Source organism: Tenrec ecaudatus, chromosome 10 (assembly GCF_050624435.1).
Source record: "Tenrec ecaudatus isolate mTenEca1 chromosome 10, mTenEca1.hap1, whole genome shotgun sequence".
Lineage (NCBI taxonomy): Eukaryota > Metazoa > Chordata > Mammalia > Afrosoricida > Tenrecidae > Tenrec > Tenrec ecaudatus.
In genome coordinates, this window is record NC_134539.1 from 88,818,582 (window position 1) to 88,831,730 (window position 13,149).

Here is a 13,149-nt window from a genome sequence, read left to right on the forward strand (position 1 = left end):
TACATACATCAATTGTATAAAGCACATCTGTACATTCTTTGCCCTAATCATTTTCTTTTTTTTTTTTTAATTTTAACAATTTATTGGGGCTCATACAATTCTTGTCACAGTTCATACATATACATACATCAATTGTATAAAGCACATCTGTACAGTCTTTGCCCTAATCATTTTTTTCTCTTTTCTTCTTTTACATTTTATTAGGGACTCATACAACTCTTACCACAATCCATACATATACATACATCAATTGTATAAAGCACATCCATACATTCCCTGCCCCAATCATTCTCAAGGCATTTGCTCTCCACTTAAGCCCCTTGCATCAGGTCCTCTTCCCCCCCCCCTCCCTCCCCATTCCCCCCTCCCTCATATGCCCTTGGTAATTTATACATCGTTGTTTTGTCATATCTTGCCCTATCCGGAGTCTCCCTTCCCCCCTTCTCTGCTGTCCCTCTCCCAGGGAAGAGGTCACATGTGGATCCTTGTAATCAGTTCCCCCTTTCCAACCCACTCACCCTCCACTCTCCCAGCATCGTCCCTCACACCCTTGGTCCTGAAGGTATCATCCACTCTGGATTCCCTGTACCTCCAACCCTCATATGCACCAGTGTACAGCCTCTGTCCTATCCAGCCCTGCAAGGTAGAATTCGGATCATGGTAGTTGGGGGGAGGAAGCATCCAGGATCCGGGGGAAAGCTGTGTTCTTCATCGATACTACCTCACACCCTAATTAACCCATCTCCTCTCCTAAACCCCTGTATGAGGGGATCTCCATTGGTCGACACTTGGGCCTTGGGTCTCCACTCTGCACTTCCTTCATTTAATATGATATATATATATACATATATATACATACATATATACATATACACATATATACACATGCATACACACACTTATATCTTTTTTTTTTTTTGCATGATGCCTTATACCTGGTCCCTTGGGCACCTCGTGATCGCACTGGCCGGTGTGCTTCTTCCATGTGGGCTTATTTGCTTCTGAGCTAGATGGCCGCTTGTTCACCTTCAAGCCTTTAAGACCCCAGACACTATCTCTTTTGATAGCCGGGCACCATCAGCTTTCTTCACCACATTTGCTTATGCACCCATTTGTCTTCAGCGATCCTATCATGGAGGTGTGCAGTCAATGATATGATTTTTTGTTCTTTGATCTCTGCTGGTCTTTTAAATTGCTTTCCCAGTTTCTTTTTGATCGTTCCCCCCCCCCTTTTTTTGTGTGTGTTTTTTTCCTTTTTCTTCTTCTTTTGTAGTTGGTTATATACTGAGCAGTTAACCCCAAGGCCAGGTGTTCGAACCTATCAGCCACCCCACAGGAGAATTAAGAGGCTTTCTGCTCCCATAAAGATTTAGTCTGGGAAACTGATGAGGGCAGTTCTATTCTTTAAAAACAAACATTTTATTTTTGTTACATATATAATTATAATACAACGGTCCATTAGATCTAGTTGTACAATTGCTGCCATCATCATTTTCAATACATTTTCTTTCTTCTTGAACTCCTTGATATCCGCTCCCCTTTTGTCCCCTCCTTCCCTACCCAAGACAGTTCTTTTCTGTTCTAGCATCACTATGAGTTAGAATTGAGTCCATGGCAGTGACTTCTTTTTAAATTCTCTTCTTTCCCCTTCTCCCTGGTCTTACTTATTGTATTTTCTTTCTTTCTCTTTTCTCCTCCCTTCTTATCTTTTCTTTCCAGTTATTAAAACTTTTTTGATTGCTTGCCCTCCTCACTGATTTTGTTATTTTCTTTTTTTGCCCTGGGTTCCTCCCACATCTCATTTTGTTTTTGTTTTCTTGTCCCACTCAATGAGAGACATCAACTGTGCCACTCAGCCTGCCGCACCTATACTTCTTGAAACGCCACTTACTGGGCACAGGGGGCATTACCCACTCTTGTACCATCTGATCCTCAACAGTACTAGCCAACCCTGCCCTCCCTTGACTGTCTTACACAAACAGCAGTAAACTGCGCACACACTCACCTTCTCTATCACACCCACCGTGAGGCAGGTAGAGACTTCCTTTGGACACCCCAACACAGAATCATCAACTAAACACAAACACAACACGAATACAATGTCTCGTAATAAAAGTGATTTCTATCCTAAGCCCTGAGGAGTGCCTTTGCCCTAGTTTCCTATCCCAGAGGGTTTATTACTCCTGTACAAGTTGACTGACCTCCTCTGGGGAAGCGGTAAAACCTGATTTGGTATTTTTTGTCTGGTCCTTGGCTGTCCTACGACTAGGATGCACTTTGCATAGATTGGTCCACACAAGACGCAAACCAAACTCACTGCCATCGAATCAATGCTGATGCACAGGGACCCTAGAGGACAAGGTAGAACTGCCCTGTGAGTTTCCGAGACTGTAACCCTTACAGGAGTAGACAAAGGCCCGTCTCCCCCCCCCCTGCCCCCCCCCCCGTGGATTGGTCAGTGTGTTATGCAAATGAAGGTACTAGACTACTCCGCAAAAAAAAAACAAAAACGGGGATTGGTTAGTTTGCGAGGGGATCACTCAATTTCTGGCACTGGTGGAAAGGCTGTTTTGTAACTGATTAGGAGTTTGTGTGTATGTAGTCAGGGGACACAGGTTTTTCAGACAGGAAGCACATAGAAGGGGCAAAGAAGAGAGACACAGAGAATGGGAGGCCCAGGGACCCTTACAAGATTTGTAATGTGGGTCAAAGGTAGTAACTTGGCCAGGAAGAAGCCTTTTGGCAGAGGCCCCAGCAACAGGCCTGAAAGGGGTCTGGAGGCAGAGTTGGTGGTGGCCCTAAGGAGACCAAAGCGGAGGCCCAAGCAAAGGCATGTGCTGGGGGTGGGTGGTATCTGGGCAGGAGGCTGGAGAGGAGGCCTAGAATGGCTGAGTAGGGAGATATGGCAGAGAGCAGGACCTGCTTGCTTGCCTAGCCAAAAGGAGCTGCCAGGACAGTCCAGCTCTGAGGAAGGGTGGCTGCGCTCTCTTCTTTGGGGCACCAACCAGAGTGTGCCTGTGTGCTTCCTTATCATGAGCTGGACCCCGCTCCATCCTGAGTGACATCCATTAACTGCAAGTTTAAGGCCTGTGGGGTCTCTGGGGACATCACAAGAAGATCACAACTAGAGGAGACGTGGATGGCGTAGTAAGAGGGATGGCTGGTGTCCACATTTGTGAAAAGGTTGGAGAGGAGGCTGTACATGGACATACAGCGATACCTTGGTTGTCTGTGATAAGACAGTTGAGTCTGGGTCTGAAATAAAAATAGTAGACGAAAGGATGTGCCCAAGCTTGCGTCAATGTCAGCCTCATTGCAAAATATTCCACTTTTGTACACTGTAGCTTTCAGAAAAACCACATATAGGTACAAGCAGCTTTTTGGAAAAAACTGCTAACTAAAGTTAATGCAGTTTGTCTTTTTAAATCAAAGACACCTGTGTGCTATGCCTATTTATAGCTTGTGTCAGGTTGAAGCTCGGGGTCCACACTCAATACTCGACAGTCTGGTGTGGTCCCTCAGCGCTGAGTCTGGGTTTGAACCCAATAAGCCTCCTTAAGCTGGACTCAGTCTCCGCTCATTCTGTTTATTCAACAACCTACTTACAAACTTACAACAGTCGAACGGCTCCAAGCTCAAACATTCCAATACTCGAACAGCAAAGTTCAAAAAAAGCTGCTCGGTGTTCGTAACTTTGCTCCAAAGTCGAACCAAACACCCGACTTGAAAACCTTGTACAGACGGAGAGTGAGCCACCCGTCACACAGGGTGACGTTTCCGTCCCAGTGGGGCTCTGGCTCACACAACACAGTGCTGTTGTCAGTGCCTTCAATCAATCGTCACGGTGCTTTCCCCCACTTTATTTGCATAAAGTATCATAACCACGGCTCCAAAGAAAGAGACACCAGCAATCAAGCTAAGAGAATGGTGAGAACCACGGTGTTACAGAAAAATGCACTGTGAGATCTGAATCAGACTGCTGCCTGTCTGACTTGGCAGCTGAATACATCGATAAATTGACACGATCAACAGTTTTTGGAAAAAATGAAGTGATGAAAGAGGCTAATATTTTAGGGCTAAGAGCCAATTACTTGGTGTTCATTACAGGAAAAATATGGCCAGTCCTCCAACTTTTGGTGTTTTAACATGAATTTGGAATGAATTGAGTTCGACAAGTGAGGTATCCCTATGTATAGATTTAAATCAGGAAATGGCCCATACAGTTGCAGAGGTGGGTGGTCCAGTATGGTTCAAGTCCGTGGGTCAGTTGCGGGAAGCAGAAAAACAAAGCAGGACGACCATAGGCTGGTGGATGCCAAGCTGACCTAGTTTAGAATGGTTATGACTGGGTTGACCAGGACCTGACTGAATGAAAGCAACGATATTTGACCTTGTAAGTTGGAACATCTTACTTGCAGTTTTGATGGGTGGTTCGCTCTAGCTTTGACTGCTTATGGATGTGGACAAAGTTCTAACTGAAATGACAATTCTTCACATCATAGAACATTTTTGTCTCAAGAGTAGTGGGTTAATAGGAATGGACAAGTTAGAAATTGGATACCCAAAAAGGGGGGGAGATAAAGGCACAAAGTGGTTGGCTTATAAACTTTCAAGGGAGGATATTCATGGAATAGTTCACTTTTCCTAATGCATCTGGTGAAGAGGTTGATGGAATTATAGGATTCAGCTGTAGGTGACTGTTCACAGAAAGCAATGCTAGGCATGAAGTGTTTTTGTTTTGTTCACATATAGAAGATATATATAGGGCTGGTGTGTTTTTAATTGTGCTTCCTGTTAGTTGTACCCTCTTAGGTGCGAGAATGATTACTGGCTTTGTTTGGAGATTATAAGTGGTTAAAGAACTGTGCCAAGGTATCAAGGTGACAAGGGGTGGTCTGGGATGGTTAGATTTTATGTCAACGTACACACCTTGATGCAGCTTCTTAGGGGTGAGGATTTTTAATAAGAGAGACACTGCCTCTTAGAACTTCTCTCATGCTTCTTCACCATCCTGCTTGCCTGTTTCGTACATCTGGTTCTGGGCTTGGCAGCCCATGTGGCCTGGCGACCATGGGGGCTGTGGCGCCGCACCATGTTACTGTGGACCTAGGATCCATGAGACTCTGACCCCATCGGCGTGTGATTCCCATCTCCCCACTTTACCTCCCTACTTTACCCACTGGCAGACGAATGAGTCTAAAGAGGGTTTCAGCTAGCCTCAGACCCATGGCCTTGAAATGAACTTGATATGAAGTTTTTTTTAATAGAGACTTGCACGTTACTGGTGTTGTTTCCTTAGAGAACTCGCCAAGTACACTTGTCAGGCAAGTTGATGGCAATGAAGAACAATGATGACCCTTTGTGGTTCTCTGCGTGGCACCACGGCGATTGGCAAGAACAAGCACCTTACCAAGGTGGCCAAACAGGAGCTAGCTAAGAAGAAAGTGGTTGATTCATTTTCTTTTGTTATCAAAAGATCATTTTATTGGGGGCTCTTTAACAAGACTTATTTTCTAAGAAAGATTGGTATGATGTGAAAGCACCAGCTATGTCTAACATAACATTGGAAAAATAGTAGTCACGAGGGCTCAAGGAACCAAAATTGCACCTGATGGCCTCAAGGGTTGAGTTTTTGAAGTGAGCCTTGCTGACCTACAGAACGATGAAGTTGCACTTAGAAAATTCAAGCTAATTATTGAGGGCATTCAGGGTAAAAACTGCCCTGCCAACTTCTGTGGCACGGCTTACTCATGACGAAATGTGCTCCAGGGTCAAAAATGGCAGACCCATGGTTGAAGCTCCCGTGGATGTCATTATGACCAATGGCAATCTGCTTCATCTCTTCTGTGTTGGTTTTACTAAAAAACAAAACAAAAATGCAGCGATCAAATTTGGAAGACCACTTGTGCTCAGCACCAGCAGGACCGCCAAACCCGAAAGAAAATGCTGAAAATTATGATCCGAGAGGTACAGACAAATGACTTGAAAGAAGTGGTCAATAAATTGGTCCCACACAGCATTGGGAAGGGTATAGAAAAGATTTGCCGATCTATTTATCTTCTCCCTGACGTGTTCATCAAAAAAGTTAAAGTGGGAAAAACTCATGCAGCTTCCTGGTTGAAGGTGTAGTTCTGTGAAAACTGGAGATGAGGCAGGTGCTGAAGTGGAACCAGCTGATGACGACTATGAGCCACCAGTTCAGGGACCTGTTTAAAATCCCGACTTGTAATGGCGACAAATAAAATGTCTTATTTGAGGGAGGGGGGGGGGGAACAATGACAACCTAGAATCCTGCTAGTCTAACGTGGCCCAGGTAAGAAAAACTCCCCACAAACTCAACTGTTACTTAAATCCTTTTAGTAATAGAGAAAAGAAATGGCATAATCAATGTTTTTATATACTTTCTCTTAAGAAAGCAATAGAGTCCACCCACATACAATCAATCGTACAAGAACCCCGAGATATAAAGAGATAGACATACTCTGGTCACAACAGCTGGAGTTCTACAAATTCAAGCTCTTCACGGTCCAGCCTAAGTGGCTTCATGTTTTGAAAACCACCACACTCATATTCTATTAATATGCATGTTCACTCCAGGGCCAGGGCTCTCCCAAGGCCTATTTGTAATAGTTAGATAATTTTATGTCAACTTGCAGATATATCACAAAGTGTATGAGTGACATCCAACCTGTCAATCAGGTCATAACCTGATGCTGCCCCCTTGGGGGTATGGCCTTCACCTAAGGAGGGCTCTGGGAACCTTCCTCTCTCTCCTTCGCCTCCTGCTTGCTGGACACCCTGGGAGCCGCTGGAGCCCTGCCAAACTCCCACCACCTTGCATCCACGTGACTTTGCATGCACCGGCCCGTGATCTTCCTGCATTCTACATCACTGCATGTGGCTGTGTGAGTCTGAAGAGGGACTTATGGACTTGAGTTGGACAGGGCTGGGATGTTTTCTTTTTTTTTAGAATTTAAGGAGAACATTACTATATATACTTGTGTATAAATCAAGTTTTCCAGCACATTTAAAATGCAGTTTTTGTGGTAAAATTAGGTTCCGCGGCTGATATTCAGGTTGGCTTTTACTGGAGTATATAGGTAAGTTAAAAAAAAACATTTTATTGGGGCTCTTATAACAATCTATATATCAATTGTATTGAGCATATTTGTACATATGTTGCCATCATCATTTTCTAAACATTTACTTTCCATTTGAGTCCTTGGTATCAGTTCTTTTTCCCTCCCTCCCTCCCAGGGTATGTTTTCTTAATATATAATTACTTCTTGATATAAAGCTCTCTCTTGCATATATGAGTGTCACTGAATTTGTTTCTCTAGTCAACCCGGCCTTACATACTATTCTACCAATAGTCTTGTGGACTTAAAATATTTCCCTAGAAACGTCCTGTGAGTCCCACCGACCAAGGGGAGAGAGCATGATGTGCAGGTGCACTGGGTGCGTGGCTGGGGGGAAAGCACAGCAGTGCAATGGGTTCTCTTATATATGGCCTTCCTGGCCCTCAGTTTTTAATTCTGCCAAAAAACAACAGTTTGCTCCATGACTGGTCTACTTTGCCCACTTGTAGGGACTGGTCGGTTCACTAGTCAAAGGTGGTGTGTAAAATCACCACACAGGATTCAGTGACGTGTAATCCATTGAGGCTCATGATGTTGTTGGGAGGTCCATACCATGGAATCATCAAGGAACTTGCTTCCATAAGCTGTTACCCACACAGGTTTTCTAGGCGAGAGGTAAGAACCTCAAAATCAAAGAGAGTCTAGAGGAGAGTGGTTGGGACCCAGGGGGCCTGTGCAGAGACCCTCTTGGAAGCATTAAACAGTCAAAGGCTGTAGCACTCAAGATGAGGAGGGGCTGGGAACTGCCCCAGCAGGTGATGAGGCCCAGCGGGGCCATGCTGGCAGTGGTGGAGGCCTCTGAAGGCCTGCAAGGTTGAGGCAGCTTGCACAGCTGCTATCGTGGCTATGACTTGGTTATCAGTGGCTTTCAGTCAGCAGAAGAGAGAATTGGTGACAGAAAGCAACTAAGAGCTGAGCGGCTGTTAAAGTGGCCATGAGCTGGGCCAGTCAGTAGTGGAGAGGCCTGACAACAGCAGAGAAGCCATGAGAGAACTGTCCTGGTTGGAAGCCTTATCCTACTGAAGACAATCTTGATCATGTGCTTCCTGACCCTGCTCCCAAGTTGACATTGTTACTTCCAAGTGATTCTAGTCCTGAGCTGTAGTCTGTTACTTCCAAAACAAACATGTAACTGTCTACATGGCCAGTGCAATGGAGTACTGAAACAGGGCATGGCGGTCAAGGAATGGCTTGTATAAGCAGTGGTGATGAAGTTGGATTGGTGTTACGACTGATCTCCACCTCATATAAACCAGCTTTGGGCCAATCCCAATTCTTATTCCTTGAGAAGTGGGGCAATTTCTATGCTGCACTACAACGACAGGTCCCAATTTACAGCTGAGGCGTGTTGCCTGAAGAAGAGAAAGACCTGAAAGTATTGATCAAGAAAGTGGCGTCTGCAGTTCTAATCACCATTTTAAAAACACAACTCATGTCATAATTCGATTTTGACTCATAGTGCCCTACAGGAGAGGGCAGAGCCGCCCTAGTGGGTTTCTGAGACGCTCTTTACAGGAGTAGGAAGTCTCTTCTTTCCCTCAAGGTACAGCTGGCGGTTTCAAACTTAACAACACAACATAACACGCAAAATTCCTCGCCCAAATTCTAAGTATTCCTTTAGAAATTGATCAACTTGTTGCCACTGGATTTATACTAGACCATTCAAAAACTTCCACTTGCGAGCATAAAAATCAAACCATGAAAGGAGCTGTATATATGTGAGAGTCCTGGAGAGCATGTGTTACTGGAGTGGGGGAGAGATGACTTACTTTATACTTTAATCTTCACAATAAGCACTGCCGTTTAAAACAAAACAGGGGGGGCATCTACCTTTTAGCATTTGATGACTTTCCTTCAATCATCGAGGTATACAAGGATAAGTAAAAGTAGAGCTACTAGGGCTTTTGCTGAAGATAATTTAAAACGGCTAAAACAGCATGCTGCCAGAAACACAAGCCAGATTCAGAATCGGGTGTGGAACAAATGCGGCTGACGTCACTCCTGACATCAGCTGGATCGTGGCTGAAAGCTGAGAGTACCAGAAGGGTGCTAATTTGTGCTTTATTGCCTCTGCCAAGGCATTCAACTCTGGGTTACAACAAACACGGACAACATGAGAACAGACAGAAGTTCTAGAGCACATAATTGTGCTCGTGTGGGGCCTGCACATAGGCCAAGAGACAACTGCTCAAACAGAACAAGGGAATACAGCCTGGTTTGAAATTCGGAGCAGTGTGCGTCCTTTCACCAGATATACTGAATCATATGCTCAGCAAATCATGTGAGAAGCTGGCCCATATAAAGAAGAGCATGGCATCACGAATGGAGCAACAGATGCAGGTAACACACAGTGCTTACTGGGAGTGAGGGGGACTTGACCACTTGTTGGCGATCCTCCAATATGGATCATGACTCAATGTAAAGGAAACCCCAATCCTCATGAGAAACAGAGCAAAGGTAGACATTGTCAAGGGTTTCATTTAACTTGGCTCCACAAGCAGCGCCTGGGAATGCAGCAGTCACAGAATCAGTCAACATATTGCACTGAGTAAATCTGTTGCACGGGACCTCTTTAAAGTGTTAAAGGGCAGAGATGTCACTTTGTAGACTAAGGTACACCTGCCACAAGCCATGATATTTTCAATCACATAATATGCATGCAAAAGCTGGAAAATAAATAAGAAAGACCAAAGAATTGATGTCTCTAAATCATGGTGTTGGTGAGGACCAGTTGACATACTGTGGGCTGCCCAACAAAACATGAACAAATACAATTAGAAGCAAGGATGATGAGACTTTGTCTCACATATGTGGATGCTCAGGAGGGGCCAGTGCCCGGGGAAGGCTATCATGCTTGGTAAAGTGGAAGAAGATCCTCAACGAGATGAACTGACACAGTGGCTGCAGCAATGGACCCCAACACAGCATGGCGCAGGACTGAGTAGCTCTTCGCTTGCACAGAGGGTGCTTATCATTTAGAGCCACCTCAACAGCACAACAACCACCACTTCCTCCACCACCAGTGAACGGTCTGAAATGAGAACCTTAAAAACAATTTCATTTCTAACAGCAGCATAAATAGAATACTTCAGAATACAATCAACCAAGGATGTACAAAGACTGCACTTGGAAACTACAAAAGATGCAAATCGTAAGATGTAATACCAATAAGATGGCCATGTTTTCCAGATGACCTAGTAGGGGTCCTCAAACTACGACCTGCGGGCCACATGCAGCCCATCAAGGACATTTTTCGGGCCCGCCGGGTGTTTTTGCCCCGTTTGTTTTTTTACTTCAAAATAAGGTAATGTGCAGTGTGCACAGGAATTTGTTCATAGTCGTTTTTAAAACTATAGTCTGGCCCTCCAATGAGTCTGAGGGACAGTGGCCTCTCTTTAAAAAGTTTGAGGACCCCTGGCTAGAGATTCAAGACTCTCTATCAAAACTACTAGTCTTTTTGTCAGGAACAGAAAAGTGGGTTTCAAAGTTCATAGAATGACAAGGACCCTCGAATAGCCAAAACTGCAGTTATGAAGAAAGAGAAGACTGTCCTGGTTACAAATCTTACTACAAAAAGCTACTGTAATCCATCAATGCAATCCTATTTTAAGGATAAGCATACATGTCAGTGGACTAGAATCCAAAAACAAACTCATACGTCTATCAATTGATTTCCTTCTCCTAAATTTTATAATTTAGTGATGGATTGGTTTCTTTTTACAGGGATGAGAAAATCACTCAATGACACCCAGAGACCTGTACATCCATGACTGACAAAAATCTTCTGGAACGAGTGGTGATGGTGAGGGAACGGATTATGAATGTACTGTGTACCACTGAACTGTAAACTTTAAAATGGATAAAATAGTATATTTCATTATGTAAATTTTACAATTTTCCCCACTGAACGTACACTGCTCCACAACACTTAAGAATAGCCCTCATGACCTGCCTTGACTGCCTCTCTTATCTCACTGTCCCCGCCCTCCCATGCATTGCATCCTCACTGGTTGTGAACAATTCAGACTGATTCAATCCAGGCATTTCCCAGTGCTTGGTAATGGCCTCTGCTCAAACCATCATTCAACAAATAGTTGAGTGAGTCCCCTGTTTTCCAGACAGTGTATTAGGTACTCAAAACAAATTCACAGCCATTGAGCTGATTCTGACCCCTGGTGACAACTGTGGATTTCTCTCTTTTTTTCTTTCAAAACCATTTTATTGGGAGTTAATACAGATAGCCTATCATTCCACAGTTCAATCACATCAAACAGTATTCTACAATTGCTACCAAGTTTGAAAGCATTCTCTTCCTTCTTGAACTCCTTGATATCAGCTCCCCTTTACACACACACACAAACACACACACACACAATGTGGGTTTCTGAAACTCTTTACAGGAATAGAAAGCCTATTTTTCTCTTGTGAAGCAGCTGGTGGTTTCAATCAGCTGACCTTAGCATTAGCAGACCAACATGTAACCACTATGCCACCAGGGTGCCTGTGTTGGAACTGGAAGTACAGCAATAAGCAACAACAATAACAAAAGTCAAAGTCCCTGCCTTCCGGGACTCTTAATCTAAGCAGGCGTGGTAAAAGGCATCAAACAGGCCCAGTGCGTTATGGAACTGAAATGAGAAGGTGCCCCCAGGAAGGACAGGATGCCTCGCAGCACATCACAGAAGGCCCCTCCTTAACAACCAGGGCGGGAAGGAAGGGTTGAAGGGTTTCCTAAGATAGATACATTTTCAGCAAGCCCTGAAGGATAGGAAGTTAGTTAAGAGCAGAAGCGCCCAAGAAGTTGACATCCTTGGGGCAGGTCATGGAGATGCTAGGCTGGAGAGAGGTGAAGCTCTTAGCTGGCACTCACACCCACTTGGTTCAAGCGCCCACTCTCCCTGCCCTGAACATAGCGGTCCAGGGGCTCAGAGATCTAGAGTTGCTCTTAGTAATTCTTCAAAAGACCATTCTACTTTCGTTCTCTGAGAAAGTAAGGTCCCGGTTCCATCCCTTTACGAGCCTTTTCTTGTGTTCCCTCCTTCCTGCTTTGGGTGCGTCTACAACACACCTTTGTCTTGTGCCTGTCTCTGGAAGGAGTCCTTGCTGATGGATCCCCCAAACTCGACAGCGCTGCCCTGTCAGTGCGCTGCAGGGCGCGGGCTGGGTCAGTTGGGGAAAGATCACTTAAACTTGGCCTTAAAGCCCAAGTTAGAGGCGTTTGGTCAGGAGTTCCCAACCCTCATTTAGGAGCCAGTGCCCGCGGAGAGCCTGAGAAGCAAACGAAGTTAGGGAAGCGTTGCTCCGGGAGTGGGGGGGTGGGGGGGCGGCACGGTCGAGCAGAGCTTACACGAAGTAAGCGACAAGTCCCAGCTACATTCAAAATGACTGTAGTCCGGGGCGAGCTTGCTGCCTGGGGAACCAGCCTGGAGGCCACCGCACCAGCCTAGGCCGGGGGGTGGGGGGAGAGGGGGGGCCCGAAGTGAAAGCCGGGTGCGGCTCGGCGGGTCGGGCTCCGCGGCGCGGGAATCGCAAACGCGCCCTCTTACCCGCCTCATCCGACTGTTGGAGAGCAGATCGGCGATGCCCTTGGCAGCGTCGTTTTTCTCGGCCACACACAGGACTCTCCGCGCCCCTCGGAAGGCCATTTCCAAAGCGGCGCGGGTCAACGCGCGGGCTCCAGGTCGTGGCAGCTGCCAACGCGCGCAGCGGGCAGCCTGGAAATTCATCCCTGGGCCCCGAACATGCTACGGGAGCTGGCCGAGGCCCGCGCGCCGCTCGCTGAGAGGGGGGGTGGGATGAGCGGCTCCCGAGCCCTCGAGTCCCGGCTGCCTCGTCGCCAGCCCGCGGGACCAGGGCACCTCCTCACGCGCGCGCCGTCCCGCGCGGCAGTCTGGCCAGCGAGCCGGCTCCGTCCCTCGAAGTCAGCGCTCCGCGGCCCCGCCCCCTGCCGCGCGCTCGCACCCGCTTTTCCGCTAGTACCCGGAAGTCCACGCGAACGCTTCCGGGTCAC

The 13,149-nt window shown here is 46.1% G+C and overlaps 1 protein-coding gene across 1 annotated transcript in view; it reads right to left on the reverse strand.

The window, feature by feature from the left end:
• Positions 1-13,091, reverse strand: part of TOP3A (DNA topoisomerase III alpha) — a 41,892-nt gene extending 28,801 nt beyond the window's left edge. Inside the window, exon 1 of the mRNA XM_075560976.1 lies at positions 12,686-13,091. Coding sequence (XP_075417091.1) covers positions 12,686-12,865 — 180 coding nt within the window. The 5' untranslated portion in view covers positions 12,866-13,091. The remainder of the gene's footprint in view (positions 1-12,685) is intronic.
• Positions 13,092-13,149: the final 58 nt, after the last annotated feature.